Source organism: Pseudonaja textilis, chromosome 4 (genome assembly GCF_049901715.1).
Source record: "Pseudonaja textilis isolate UNSWEBS1 chromosome 4, rPseTex1.2, whole genome shotgun sequence".
NCBI classification, from domain to species: Eukaryota; Metazoa; Chordata; class Lepidosauria; order Squamata; family Elapidae; genus Pseudonaja; species Pseudonaja textilis.
In genome coordinates this window covers 3,494,373-3,509,583 of record NC_141993.1, presented here as the reverse complement: position 1 = coordinate 3,509,583, position 15,211 = coordinate 3,494,373, and the positions used below count along the sequence as shown (strand labels likewise).

Sequence of the window (15,211 nt, the reverse complement as noted above, 5' to 3'; positions counted from 1 at the left end):
TCCTCATTTTACCCACCTCAGAAGGACAGAAGGCTGAGTCAATCCCTGAGCCTGGTGAGATTCAAACTGCCGAACTGCTGGCAGCTGGCAGTCAGCAGAAGTAGCCTGCAGTACTTCACTCTAGCCACTGCGCCACTGCAGCTCTTAGCAGCATTCTACAGCCAATGTCTAGAGAGAAAAAAAACGAGGTCCAAATCCCTGATAATATTCAGGAACTGCAAGCAAGTGTCTGGCTGAGGGATTAAATGAACCAGCCAGCCAATTACCTGTGGGGCATTCCCATTATGACATATTCAATTCCCATTTCACTCGATTTATCAATGATCGTTTTAAGAGCAGGAATCATGACTTCACATCCTTCCAAGCCAAAGCGTTTTTCTGATGACCATTTCCTAGCCAGGAAATCCTCAAACCTGAGGAAGTGAAAAAAGTAACTGTTTATTATGGGCAAACACAAGTCTGTTGACAAAACAAGAAGCAAACATTAATTGATGTAGCAAGTATAATAACATCAAACGATCACAATCTTAGAACTCGCACTTGAATACAAGAGCATTTATTATTCATTTATTTATCAGCAACAAGTAAACAGGAGTGATTCCTTAATAAAATAAAGGGAGGGAGGGGAGAGGAGAGAAGAGGAGGGGAGGGGTGGTGAGAAGAGAGGGGAGGAGGGGAGAGACATACAGGATCAGAACCCCTCCCTATAATGATTATTGAGGAGTCTGTCCTTCTTGTATGTAAACTAGATACTAAGAAACGCCTTCCCACTTAATTAAATCAATCTGTCTCATGTTAATCAGCACAAGCAGCAGAAATCGTACGGCTGAAGGGTTTTTTTCCCCACTTTCTGAAAGATAAATGAGCAAAACTTCTGTATGACATGCGGTTAACAGCCTGTCACTCAAATGCCATGTTAACCCAATTATTAAAAGCATCTGGCTGGAATTCATTTTTATTTTAATTAAACTCGGGCAACAGTGATCTATGGCTGTCTCGCTGAATAAATACTCCCAGGGAAGGCAAATGTTGTATCTGAGGAACAATGTGAAATTAATGTTTAAACATTCTTGAGAGGACAAGCGTTCATGGGTGGGTTCATTAACTGCGAGGGGGGGCAAAAAAAAAAGCCGTGTTTTTGTAGTTTCTTTGCCTCAGCCTGTCCTAAGAAACTCTAAGCGTTTATTAAAGAGCTAAGACAGCTTTGCTGAGATCTAAGGCAGATCTCAACAGCACACGCTCATCACATCCTTCCAAATATACCTTGTGGATCGAACCAGTCGGGCCAACAACGTCCGTTTTTCTTCATTGTTAAATTTCATGACGCCGGGCATCTCAAACTTCTGCCGGATCCAATCACACTGTTCCACGTCATTAATAAACATAAATTCCAGCCCTATGTGTTGACAATAGGTATTCTGGGCAGCAAGGCAATAGATGTACAAATTAAGAGGGAGGGGGGGGAATATGACAGACAAGTCAATAAAGTTTTTCCTTTACGGTCTATTGCTACATCTTACATGCAAGGCTGCCTTTCTCCCTACCATAGTATTACCTCCTGGAATTCTGGCTCCATTTTGTTTTCCTCGAGACATTCCTCTGACTAGGGATATTCATTTACCAACAACAACTAGTTAAATAAAATTGGTAGCAAAGAAATGATACAAGCGCTTTGGGTCATCAGACTTTACTCCTCACCAGAAGACGAAAACTGGAGACTGCTGGGGCCCTTCTGCTCTCTAAGCTCGGTGGTTTTCTTGCAGATGTCTCATGACCTAACTAGATTATGCCATCAGGCTAGAAGGGAGGTGGGGGGTTCCTCTCTCTTTATATGCCAGTGGCTTGCCCTGTCCGTGTTGGTGGAAGACTTAAAATCACCTTAGTCCCATTTAGGAGAAGCAACAACTGCCCTGACCTCCAGCCGCCTGATGATCTCCCGGAGAGAAAGCATCGCCTCAGTTCCTCCTATGAAGGTGGTGGTCGGCAGTCGGAAGACTTTGTCCAAGTCAGATTCGTACAAGCCATAAAACTCTGTGACAGGAACATGGTTAGCAAAGGGGCAGGAAGCTGGCAAGCCAAAATCAAACAAGGGTCCTACCCCCCACACTCAAGGATCTCCCCCCGAGACGGGCTCCCCTTGTTCCCTCTCAGACCTTCCCATGGGGAGAAGCAGCATTGCCGAGGGGCTGGATTCACCCAACACACTGAGTGACCAGCTAAACCACACTTTACTGATGGAGCCCTGCGGGACAAGATTTGAGCCAGCTGCGCCGCAAGACATGGCTGACCTATGGAACATGTGGTGACACTGCTCAGCCCAACGTGGGTGTAGAGCCAACACACATTTGATACTCAGTGAGGAGATTTCTGCAACCATGGGAGCAGTTTTTTTTTTCCAAGACATTACGATGTCAGTATTTCCCAGTATTTCTTATTTTGGTGTTAATTTCTTAGCTTAGGTTCTTAAAGAGGGAACTGACTTCTGAACATGTTTATGGAGATTTTTAGTCATGAAGCTCATGGTTGTCCCAAAGGTGACTTTTCAGGAGGAAACTAAACTTTTTCCTCCCTTGACGACGTTTCCCTTCTCATCCAAGAAGCTTCTTCCAAAGAAACTCCAAAGAAGCTTCTTGGATGAGAAGTGAAACGTCGTCAAGGCAAAACAAAGGAAGTTGCCTCTTGAAAAAGCACCTTTGGGATGACCACCTGAATATTTCTTAATATTTCTTTAAGTTTAGATCCCTGCTACTTAAAAACCTCTCTCTTCAGGCCTATACAGACAGAAACACACACACAGAGGGACCCCCTTCAGTTAACTATACAATGCATGTGTGAACCTACACACAAAAAACGTATTTAAAAAATGCTAATCTACTTACGATAAACTAATACACATAATTAGAGGACAATCCCACTAAAGAAGATTTGGCTGCTACGCTCCAGTAGGAAAGAACATTACAACGCTTAACTAACTTGCTAGTTGCATTTTGTTTCCTGGAGACATTCCTCTGACTATGGATATTAATTTACCGCCCGTGCGGTTTAAAACTCTCACCCAGTTTATCTATAGTAGTGATTAAATCCGATGGAACGAATGAGTCCAAATCAGCATCCAGGATTCCTAAGGGATCCAACTGAGCCACGTGATGTCCCCGGATCTGAAGAGGTCAGAGTGGGAAAGACGGGAAGTAGGAAAGGCGAGGAAAAGAACAAACATCACGCTAAACAGAGTCAATCGAAGCTCACCGAAATTTGTGGAATTACAGTGATTCATGGAAGCAGCAAAAGAAACGGCATGGATCCCCAGAGGATCGAGCTGGGCTTTGTAGTGCCCTACAAACTGAAAATAAGAACTCCTGTCATTTGGGTGTGGGAATTATAACAAATCTTGTCTTGCCTAGTTTGCAACGTTTGGCCCAATTAGCAATGAAAAGCATTTTTTTTTATCCAATGGCAAGCATTAAAGTTCTAATTCTAATTTTAAATTAGTTTCTTTTTTTTTATTTTAAAATTAAGCTCAAAATTAAAATTCTAAGGTGCATTCCTTATAGCAAACAGACAGAAGACCCTATCTACACCGCAAAACAGCACTGGGAAATTTCAGTGGTGAACAATCCCAAATTGGTACTGGTATGGTTATTCTTACGTTTGCGCATGATGCGATATGCATAGAACCTTTCTGATAAGTTCAATTTAGGCTTGAATTTGCTTAAATATTTTCTAAGTAGATAAGCACGGGGTCTAGGACAACTCACCACAGGTGACTTGCCAATTCCATGTGGGATTAGATTCTTTTATTATTTATCAAAGCATTACAAAAGCTGGCAGTCTTAGGAATGATTTCCTTTGATGTAAGAAATAAAATAATCCCTTGACGAAAACATAGTCGACAAAAATAAAAGGAGGTAAATGAATCCTTTAAAGTTGTCCCCTGGCAAGCTGGCCACGACAAGTCAGCTATGATGACTTGTTCCATTCCGGTGTGTGCCTATGTGAGTGTTTAGAAACAAGTAAGTTATAGCAATAGCACATGGATTTATATACCGCTTCACAGTGCTTTACAGCCCTCTCGAAGCAGTTTGCAAATGTCAGCATATCGAACTCAAGAGTCTGGATCCTCATTTTACCCACCTCAGAAAGATGGAAGGTCAGGATCGAACTGATGGCAGTTGGCAGAGTCAACCTGTAATCCTGCATTTTAACCATTGAGCCACCACGGCTCTTTTATTTTATGAAATAAGTTTCCTATCACTTAGTTATCTGGTCAATATATTTACCAGGGACACACACAGATCTGGTAAAAGTATTCCTGGGACACTGAATATAATGAAAGAGTCAGAGAATTAGGAAACAGGACTTTTCCTTCTGAATGCCCTACTTGCACCTACAGCGTTGGATGAGGTGTTGCTTCTGGTCAATTTACAAGAGGAGGAGGAGGAGGCTCTTTCTGTTGCTTTGAACATATTCCACTTAGGAAGGCTATATTGTAAACAGTTCACTTCAATTCTGCTCAGCTAGTATTGATATCACAGTAAACCAGTTTCTGTTCTGAAGAAGAAACAGAAAGCCTAGCAGAAGAATGTACAGTAGCTCTTTTGTTGTACCTGGCACCTTACTAAGATAAACATCATTTTCCTTCCTTCCTTCCTTCTGTCGGGGTTCCAAGTAACAAGCCCTATAGCCATCTTATTTGAGTGTCTACAGGGGTGCCATCTTCCTTCCCTCCCTCCCTCCCTCCATTTTATTAACAAAGAGATTCTTGTTGCTAGTACATAACCACGCAATGCTTTATTTGGTGCAATTTCTAAGATTCTAAGATGATTTGGTGCAATTTCTAAGATTGTTGCTTAAGTCTACGGTCCTTCCTTTCTCTTTCTTTGCTTCATATTTCTGATGGACGCTACTGAATCTGGCAGTTAAGGAAACATGGCACAGAACTGGTATAGAGTGAAAATTATTGTTCCCTGTTAAAGTCACCCAAGAACCAACAATGGATCATTACGCCTGATGGTACTCTTTCTACCCAACCCCTTAGAAATTAGATTAAGAACCTTCACAAAATCAAATATCTCCTTTGGCAGGATAGGTATAAAGCTGAACAACATTGGGAAGAAGTTTATTAAAAAGCTTCCACCAGTGTTTTCACATGGAAATGGTGGGAAGCCCACTTGTTCACTTACCTGGTAGGCTCTAATCAAAGACTGGACCGCCAGGTGGTCTCCAACCAGCTTCTCAGCCTTCCCAGGAGCTTGAGTCAGCCCATGGCTTTGGATGAGGGATGTTTGCGTTTCGGATGGGTCTGGACAAGATGAAGGGAGGATCTGTCCAGGAAGAGCCTTCGCAGTAGCATTACGGAAAAATAAATCCCAAGACTAACCAAGATGGTGGAGGGCAGAAGGAGTGGGAGGAAGGAGAAACAGTTAGCTTAGACTGGCAAAATGTCCAACAACAGAATACTGTGCCAGTTAACTTTCCTCCCTTAGTCCCTTTCCCATTGCTTGTCTCTCCTTGTCCAATCAAATCTAACAGTAGACAGTTTAAGGTTAAAGTTTTGGGGGTTTGAGGATGTAACAACAGAGTCAGGTAGTGACTTACACACACACACACACACACACACACACACTGAGTATTTCAAATATATTATTTGAACTATGGCCATTCAGTCACTGCAAAATGTTTCCTCTGGATGTATAGGTGTTCATGGCATTCTCCCCAGGAGATAACTCCCTCAAAAGTTTATTTTGAAATATTATAGAATACTAAAGATGGAATCCAGGTAAATCTGTGCAATATTTGCCTATACTTCTAAAGTCAATCCCTGCATTTTGGGTACCTAAGTACTGATTTTAAAAAAATATATCATGGGAAAGGGCAATAGTAGGCCATATCCAGCGGCTAATAAAAATACAGAATTCTGTAGGAAAACCATAAGCTATTAGGTAACAGTGTTATTTATAAAAGTTTATAACTTAAAGTTTATTTAAATATTTAGTAATAAGAGTTTATTTTCTTCATATAGGTTCAAGACCCCTAACACAATTTGCTGATATTCTCAATCAATCTAATAGCTTAGACTTTGTGAAAGAAAACATCCCTGATGCTCCAAATAAAGTTTAGAAGTTAGAATACAATGTTTTCTCAATGCCAAAATTGAGAAATACCAAAGCACAAGAATTCCAAACTTAATTAACAAACTATGTACAAATAAAGTTCCTTTCCACCCACTCTTCTGTCTGCAACAGATCATGTAGCACAGCAGTCATATACTAGATTTCATGAGACAAGATAATCACAACGGAATTATAATATTATAAGAGGAACGTAAAAGCCAAATAACCGTGGAAGAAACCTGCTGGGGTTCCCCTATTAATTAAAGTTTAATTTCTGAACACACAAAGAACTTTCTCACCTGAATTTTAAATCTGGATAAACAGGGAGCACACACAGCACTGAGAGGAAACAGATGCACAAACATCCATTATAAAGTGTCCTAACAAGTTTAAAATACATAACTCTTACCTTATGCACACTATTTGGTTCTTCAAGCCATGCATAATACATTTCTTCAACATAGGTTGAATTGCTCCCGCTCAGAAATGGTTCTTTGACTCCAGGGGAAACATAAGGCCGACTTGGCCGAAATACTGTCCTGTTTACATTCTTCTTCACAAAGGAAGAAATGCCACAACATTTCAGAGTATCAGCGAGCAACCGCAAGTGACTCATATTTCATCGATGGGAAACTATGTAAAAGGAAAAACAGACAACACATGAAAGTTATCTTACAATAAAACACACACTGTATTACCAATAGAATATTTATTGCTCAGGGTTAAACTGTAGGGTCTTTGGTGCTCTCTAAGCGTGGGGGTTTACTGGTAGGTATTTCCTTACCCAACTAGGTAACATCATCAGTGCTAGAAGAGAGCGGGGTTTGTGGAGAACAGGCAGAGAAGGAGAACTGTGGGGGTCCCTGGGGCTCTCCGAGCTTGGTTGTTTTCTAGCAGACCTTTCCTTACCCAACTAGGTAACATGATCAGTGGCTGGAAGGGAGTGGGGTAAGCAAATGGGTGGAGTTTCTTACAAGCAAGGAAAGCTACATTTGAAATCTAATTCTGTTGGTGTTCTTAGAATGCAGTGCTGTCATTATTCCGGTTAAATGCCCAGTCTTTTTTTCTCCATAGATGTTAGAGTGAGTGTGAAGTGAATCAACTTATCTGTTGAGTGTTCCATCCAAAAACAGGACATGCTCAAACAATGTTGGTCAACACAAGCAAGAGAGCATCGCAATGCAAGGGCCACACCTTGGCAAATGAACATACACCGACGCAGGTCCCAAAATGACACAGGCCTGCATTGCAACACTGTTTACCTTCTTCCTAGGTTTGTCCAAGGCCTCTTCCAGCTGAATCTAAATCTTTCCCAGCATTAGAGCTTTCTTCGGAGACTAAGGTCTTCGCATAACCTGAAGTAGAATAATTTGAGTCTTGTCATTTCTGCCTCCAGTGAGAACTCTGGGTTGATGATCCATTCATTGCTTTCGACGTTGCCCATGGTATTCTCAGGACTCTTTAACACTAAAGCTCAAAGCATCTGTAATCTTCCTACCCTGCTTCTTTGAGATCCAACGTCTGCTTCCATGGAGTGTCACAGGTAATGCCACAGTTTGCACAATTCTGATTTTTGTACCGTGTTTCTCCAACAATACGGCCTCCCCCAATAGGAAGTCCCAGCATGCTTTATAGGCATAAAATCAAAATAAGCCCCTCCCCCCAAATTAAGGCCTATATTAAACATGCAAAATGGGAAGGAATGGCGGGGGGGGGGGGGCTTGCCATTAGGAAGTATTTTTGTTGCATACCCAGATATGGTGCTGCCTGCGTTGACTTCGGCGTTGGTGGGGCACTTTGTATCAGGAGACCTTCCGCCACCATTGCTTTCCCTTCTACCCGTGCTGCCACAATGTTTAGAGCAACGTCGCGGTGTTTGGCGCAGCCACGCACGGCCAGCCAGGGCTCCTCCCTGCAACTGGAGCCCGGCAGAGACACTCGGCTTCAGGCACTCCTGTCGCTACCTTCCCTTCATCTTCGAAGGGAAGTGACGCCCTACTACCGGTATGACAAAGACTCCCCTGCCCGAGAGGACAGCCCAACCCCACATGGGGAGGCAAATCTCCTGGGGGCCCAGCGCAGGATCACCCCACCCCGGGAGAAGCGCCCAGCCACCATCCCTGCCTGGCGTCAGGCAGAGTGCAAAGAGCTTCACCTGGGGCGCCCAGCGGGCAGGTGGCAGAGCTTTTGCCAAGGCAGCGAGAGCCTCCCCGCTGGGCCCGCTGCTCATCCCGCCAGAGCTGTGCTGGCTGGGCAGAGCCAGGAAAGGGAGCCAGAGGTGCGCACCTGCCTGCCAAGCGAAAGAGCTGGGCCGACCCGAGCTTGGCTTCCTTCCCAAGTCCCTCCAGCCTGAACCCAAAAGGGCCACTGGGAGAGGCTGCCCGAGGCAGTGATAGCGCCCACCTGTTCGTGGACAGGGAGGCGATGCGATGGCAGCGCTGCTTCCTTGGCCGGCGGCTCTGGCGGAGAGAGCCCAAAGCTGCCTGTCCTTTCCACCCCTCGCCCAGCCGGTCCCCGTCCCCATGCATGGAGGGCCTCCAAATATGCCGGCAGCTCCAAACGTTGCAGCGGCATGGGCATTGGGCAGAGGTGCTCACTCAGCAGGTCTCAGCTTGGAGGAGGATGTGGCACAGGCTGTCGCCTTGCCTCCCTGTCCACGGATGGGTGGGCACTATCACTGCCTCAGGTGGTCTCTCCCAGTGGCCCCTTCGGGTTTGGGCTGGAGGGACTTGGGGAGGAAGCCAAGCTCGGGTCGGCCCAGCTCTTTCGCTTGGCAGGCAGGCACGCACCCGCAGCTCGCTTTCCTGGCTCTGCCCAGCCAGCACGGCTCTGGCGGGATGAGCGGAGGGCCCAGCGGGGAGGCACTCGCTGCCTTGGCGAGAGCTCTGCTGCTGGGCAGGAGGGCCCGCCTGTCAGCTGGGCTGAGCGCCCCAAGTGAAGCTCTTCGCACTCTGCCTGGGACCAGGCAAGGATGGCGGCTGGGCGCTTCTCTCGGGATGGGCTGATCCTGTGCTGCAGCCCCAGGAGATTCGCCTCCCCACGTGGGGTTGGGCTGCCCTCTTGGGCAGGGGAGTCTTTGTCATACTGGTAGTAGGGAGTCATATTTTTATAAAAATTGGCTTTGCCTTCGAAGGCAAAGGGAAGGCGGCGACAGGAGCGCCCGAAGCCGAGTGTCTCCGCTGGGTTCTGGTTGCAGGGAGGATCCCTGGCTGGCTGCGTTTGGTTGTGCCAAACGCTGTGGCATTGCTGTAAACGCTGCGGCACCACAGGGAGAAGGGAAAGCAATGGTGGCGGAAGGTCTCCCAATACGAAGTGTCCCACCAACGCCGAGGTCAACATCCAAGCCGTCGCTGCCCTCCCGCCTGAGGATGCAAAGGGGGGGAATTAAGTCGCCCCCGAAAAGACGGCCTAGCCGTTTTTTCGGGGGTCAAAAAAAAAATAAGGCCCGGCCTTATTTTGTGAGAAACACGGTAGATATAAGCACACCACAGAATTTGAATATCTTTTTCAAGGCTTTCATAGCTGCTATAATGTGCTTGTTCCTTTACTGTTGATGGTTGATCTTAAAAGGCGAAGCTATCCATCATTTTGATTTATTCAATGTCACTTCTAAGGCTGTTGTTCCACCCATTGTTATTAGTTTATATTTATACAAAATCCCAACTCCAAATTTCAGAAGAGCCTTATTCTTAGATCATTTTAATACATCCCATGTAAGTCTTTAAAAAAAAATTCCTTAGGTAGTTGGATTTTGCCATTGTGATAATAACTGAAACCACAGCTCATGTTTTTCATGTAGTCATTTTTACAGGCATATCAGACATTCACTTCTCAACCCCATTAATAACTAAATTTTCAGGGCCCTCAGATTGGTTTACCTTGAACGACTCGCTGACAAAGTAATCCATTGCCTTAAACACTGAAAAATGTGGTTTTACAGTCTGTAAAATTCAGCAAGTGAATGCTTGGTCCTTCTTACTGCTATGCTGCTATCCCAGAGGATGTCCAAAAGATATACTCAACCAATTAAGACAGGAGCCACGGAAAGCAAAGTTTCAATTGTGATGTCACAAATCCCAATGACATTTTTACTACATTCTGCTGACATCACTGCTTTGTGCTTTTTTGTTACCTTTCTTGAACAACCTAAGAATTCCTTCCTTCCTTCTTCTCATCTATCCACTAAATATCTATGTACCAAACAACCACCCACCCGTCCACCCGTCTCTATTTATCCACCAAACATCTAGTTATGCAGCAGACATCCATCCATCCATCCATGCACCCATCCCTCTATCTGTAGATAGATAGATCTATATATCATCTCTATCATCCGCCCAAACTGCCTACCTATTTCTGATCTATTTTCACCATCTTTAATTGAAGAATGTGTTCATTGAATGAATATTTGTTGTGCTTCTGTTGACAGTATTTATAATGCTTACAAACTGCTCTGTTAGATTCCTATCTTGGAAGGCAGATGATGATGATGAGGAGGAGGAGGAGGAGGAGGAGGATTCCCTTCCTCCTATATTTCCCTTTATATGTCTTTGGGTCCATCCACCAAGAGAGGATTCAGGAAAGAGAGAGAGGCCAGGCCGGGAGTGATCCCTCCACCTGCACACAGGGCTTGGAAGCAACCCCCGCCCCATCCCCCAGGAAACAGAGCCAAGAGGCCTGTTGGGCATCTTTTCCCACTGTGACCCCAAGACTCCTCATCCTCACTGTCCCCTCTTGCTCCACACCCCCCAAAAAAAAAAACCTTGGACAAGCGACCCCTGAGCCTCCCCGCCCCTCTCCCCATCCCTCTGGAGTCCATGGACCACGCTGGACGATGCTGGGAGGCTGCCTGGATGACATCACCGTCTGTTCCTGGCAAGGCTGGCGCTCTGCCCGGGACAAAGAAGCCCCTCCCGGCCCAGCTCAGTCCCCGAATCCGCCCCCCCCCGCCCCCTCCCAGAGGCTCCTGCCAGGAGAAAGCATCCTTCCCGGAGGAGGAGGAGGCGGGGCTCCGTTGCCCTGGAAACCCAAGCTCCTCCGAGTGCTGCGCAACGCCCCCTCTCTCCTCGCAAAGGGAGGGAGGGAGGGAGGGCCCGTTGCCGTGGAGACGAGCGTCCGCGCGGGCAGAGCGGCGGGGGGCGGGGCGGGGGTCGCCTCAACCGCCGCGCTCAGTTGCCGTAGCAATGCGGTGGGAGGGGAAGCAGGCCGCCTGCCTGCTTTGCGGCTCAGGTCACCCTCAGACGCGGCCGCAGGGGGGCTCGGGTGCCACGGGAGACTGGCCGACCCGCCTCTCCGCGTCCTATGGGGCCGAGACTCCGCAAATGCCGCGTCCCCGGAGCCCGGACGGGCCTACGGGGGTGGCCTACCTGCCCGCCTGCCGGTCGGGGAGCCGCTGTCCGCCGGCCGATCGGTGCTGGAATGGCCGCGCATGCGCGCCTGATTCCAGGGCAGGCGCTTGGGGGCCGCCGAGTGGGCGCCCGCGGGCGGCCTCAGCCCGAAGTCTCAAAAGGGTTTTTTGATTTTTTGGGGTTTGTTTTGTTTTGTTTTATTTTATTTTATTTTATTTTATTTTATTTTATTTTATTTTATTTTATTTTATTTGTCAATTGCTTACAAGATAATAGGTATAAGTAAAAACATAGTTATGAATACATGGATACATATAAGAAAAATAAAAAGAAACAATAGGACAGGGACGGTAGCCACGTTGGTGCGCTTATGCACGCCCCCTACAGACCTCTTAGGAAAGGGGTGAGGTCAATAGTAGACAGTCTAAGGTTATAAAGTTTTTGGGGTTTGGGGAAGAAGCCACAGAGTCAGGTAGAGTATTCCAGACATTGACCGCTCTGTTATTGCTGAAGTTGTATTTCCAGCAATCAAGTTTGGTGCGGTTAACCTGGAGTTTCTATCTATTGTGTGCTTCTATATTGTTATGGTTGAAGCTGAAGTATTCATTTGCAGGTAGGACATTGCAATGTATGATTTTATATACTATACTTAGATCGGATCGAAGGTGGCGTAGTTCTAGATTTTCGAGGTCTAGAATTTCGAATCTGGTGGCATAAGGTATTCTGCAATGAGTAGAGGAGTGGAGAACTCTTCTTGTGAAATATTTCTGGACTTTCTCTACTGTGCTAATATCAGATACATAATGTGGGTTCCAGACTGATGAGCTGTATTCGAGTATTGGTCTAGCAAATGTTTTGTATGCTTGATACCAGAGAAAAAGCTGCGTAGGATTAGGTTAACAACTCTTAATGCCTTTTTGGCTATGTAGTTACAGTGAGCTCTAGCACTTAGATCATTAGAGATGAGTACTCCAAGATCCCTGACAGAGTTTGGATCGTCAACAAGGTTAGGGGTCTTTTTTTCTTTTTTTTTCTTTTGTTTTTGCAGAATGAAGTCCCCTGAACAGCTCTTCCTGGCTTCCTGCAGGGCGAGATATGTAACATTGCGGAATACCGTGATTGTCGAGATCTCAGCAGGGGAGAAAAACAGGGCCAGGAGAGCATCTAAGCAATAGGATAGCGAGCCTGTAGAGTCCCCTCAGAAACGGCAGCTGGACGGTGGCTGGTAATGATGCTGGATTTGGATCTGGGCTGTTCTTAAAAGCGCCAGGCTGGCATAGTGGTTGAGGCCCAGGACTCCTGGCCCCCTGAGTTGGGCCACCCAGGGCCAGCCCCGCTCAGACCCGCCGGGAATATTGGAAAGTAAGAGCTCTTCTGTTGCTGGGAGGCCGTCCTTGGGCGACCCTGATTTACAGCTCCTCATCCCACTCTAAAAAAGGCCCTGCTCTTCAGTTCTTCCTCAAAATGTAGGAACCAGACTCATAGAAAATCCCTCCCCTCCCCCAAGTGAAGTTCTATTTAGGTGTTGTCCAGTGGCTGAGAACCTCATCCTGCCTGGAGAGTCTCGGGTGAGCCTGTCAAGCACAGAATTTACATTCCTTTGGCCTTAGACCAAGCTCATGGAAGCTTATGCCCTTAAATAAAAAGTGCTGGTTGGAAAAGATTCTGATTTAACAGAACAGAATAACAAAGTTGGAAGGGACCTTAGAGGTCTTCTATCCAGTCCAACCCCACCCACCCCCACAAGCAGGAGACCCTCGACCATTTCAGACAGGCAGCCATCCAATCTCTTCTCAAAAACCTCCAGTGATGGAGCAGCCACAACTTCTGGAGGCAATCTGGTTAATTGTTCTTACCATCAAGGAAACGTTGGTTTCAGTGCACATGTAAGAAAATGCCACCTGAGTGCTGCGTCTGCTCCTGCCCCCTTGTTCATTTTCACAGATTAACTAACACAGTTCTCCTCCTACAATTTCTCGGAAATCTCACTGAAATGCTCTATATTTGCCACACTGTCCAGATGTGAATCAGATCCTCGTGACCTCTGCCCCTTATATAATGGCATGTTAAATTTCTCTGGGTCAAGGGAAGCAATCTGAAATCTGTTTTTTTGTTGTTGCTGCTGCTGCTGCTGCAGTTAGAAAGAATCCTTTTAGTCAAATATCTTTCCTGCACATAAGCATATGAGAAAGAAATGTGCTTTCCTTACATAACATTTCTCTAAATACACTGAATGGGTTGATTTTCTACCAAATGGCTGACCTACAACATGCCATGCCTTATCCTTTTAATATAGATTTTGTGTCGTGTCATAGTCCTTGCCTGGTGCATTTTCTTTAGGATTCAGGAGGCCATTTCCTGATATTTCTTTTAATGTGCCTGTTTATCCAGGCCGTTTCCTGTTTGCAAAAACAATCAAAAGGGACCAGCTAAGAACTTTAGAGAGAATGTGTTTGCCATCCACTCAAGTCCTTCGGTGGGGCTCATGTTGGGAGGTTATATTTGATGTGGGGGCAGCTAATGAAGCTTTTGAAGCCCCGGTCTCGGGGTTTGATTGCAATTTCTGAAAAGGTGCCTGACTTAAAGCTTTATTTGCACTAATCAACATCATGTTGAGCCTCAAAGCTGAAGTCCTCTTTAGCAGCAAAGCCCCCGCCGAGCTATTCTGCCAGAACGAAGCCGGTTCTCCTGTTTACTTTTGTTGTTTGCACCGTATCTATTTTTAATGGAAGGCTTTGAAGTTGCTTCCCAAACCTGTTGCACAGGTGTGAGGCCTCCAATTCCTTTTTAACACCTTCCTCCCACATCACTCTTCTTTGTTCATGCAAACCCTTCGAGGTCTTCAGACCTCTCGGGGCCTAGGCATTGAGTCTATTAAAGGAGGACAGATTGAGGGGAAGGCAGGGGGTCATTTCATTGTTTTCTTCACTATTAATTTTGACATGGCTGATGGAACTGAGCAGCCATTTTTTGTAGAACCATAAAAATGGCTGTTCTGTGGTAGGAGGATTTCCTCTATGCTTCCAAAGGATGTTCCAAAGGATGTTCCAAAGGATGTTTGCCAATTCACAGATGTTCCCTGAGATACAACTTCATAATCCTTGGGATTTGTCCTCAAGTAGAGCTTGTATATGAGCCTCTTTGGTGTAGTGGTTAGAGACACTGGTTGTTTTTATTGCTCAGTCACTAAATTGTGCCTGACTCTTTGTGACCCCATGGACCATAGCATGCCAGATCCACATGTCCTCCAACTGTCTCCTAAATTCGTGTGCATTGTGTTGATGGCACTATCCAATCATCTCATCCTCTTCTGTCCCCTTCTCCTTTTTGCCTTCCATCTTCCCCAACATCAGGGTCTTCTCCAAGGAGTCCTCTCTTTTCCTTTGGTGGCCAAAGCATTTGAGTTTGAGCTTCAATATCTGTCCTTCCAAAGGACTCAGGATTGACTGATCGGATCTCCTTTCAGTCCAAGGACGAGTCTTCTCCAACACCACAGTTCAAAACCAAAAGACCCTGGGCCAGAAACCAAAAAACATGAGCTTAAACATGGGAACGGACTGGTTTACTTTAAGCCAGCCATGTCTTCTCAGTCCCAGGAGGAAGGGAATGGTAAACCACTTCCAAAAATATTGCCCAGAAAATGACTGGGATTAGTCCAGGCAATGGCCAGCACCCAGGAGTCAAGAGTGACTTGAAGGTATTCAAAAGTACATCTACCACCTAAATCAACTGGTTTCCATTCACACATTATAA

The 15,211-nt window shown here is 45.9% G+C and overlaps 1 protein-coding gene across 4 annotated transcripts in view; it reads right to left on the bottom strand.

Annotated features, from left to right (window-relative positions):
• OGDHL (oxoglutarate dehydrogenase L) overlaps positions 1-11,549 on the bottom strand; it is a 40,749-nt gene extending 29,200 nt beyond the window's left edge. The window contains exons 1-8 of one of the 4 annotated variants that reach the window (XM_087932138.1): positions 11,477-11,547; positions 7,373-7,465; positions 6,520-6,743; positions 5,181-5,372; positions 3,056-3,158; positions 1,916-2,031; positions 1,264-1,418; positions 267-413 (exon numbers count right to left, since the gene is read on the bottom strand). In XM_087932138.1, the coding sequence (XP_087788264.1) occupies positions 267-413; positions 1,264-1,418; positions 1,916-2,031; positions 3,056-3,158; positions 5,181-5,372; positions 6,520-6,726 (920 nt within the window). In that variant the 5' untranslated portion in view covers positions 6,727-6,743; positions 7,373-7,465; positions 11,477-11,547. Of the gene's footprint in view, positions 1-266; positions 414-1,263; positions 1,419-1,915; positions 2,032-3,055; positions 3,159-3,246; positions 3,341-5,180; positions 5,373-6,519; positions 6,744-7,372; positions 7,466-11,476 lie in introns of those variants that run through there. The other 3 variants (XM_026714540.2, XM_026714539.2, XM_087932139.1) reach the window with 3 other exon arrangements.
• Between the last annotated feature and the right edge of the window lie 3,662 nt (positions 11,550-15,211).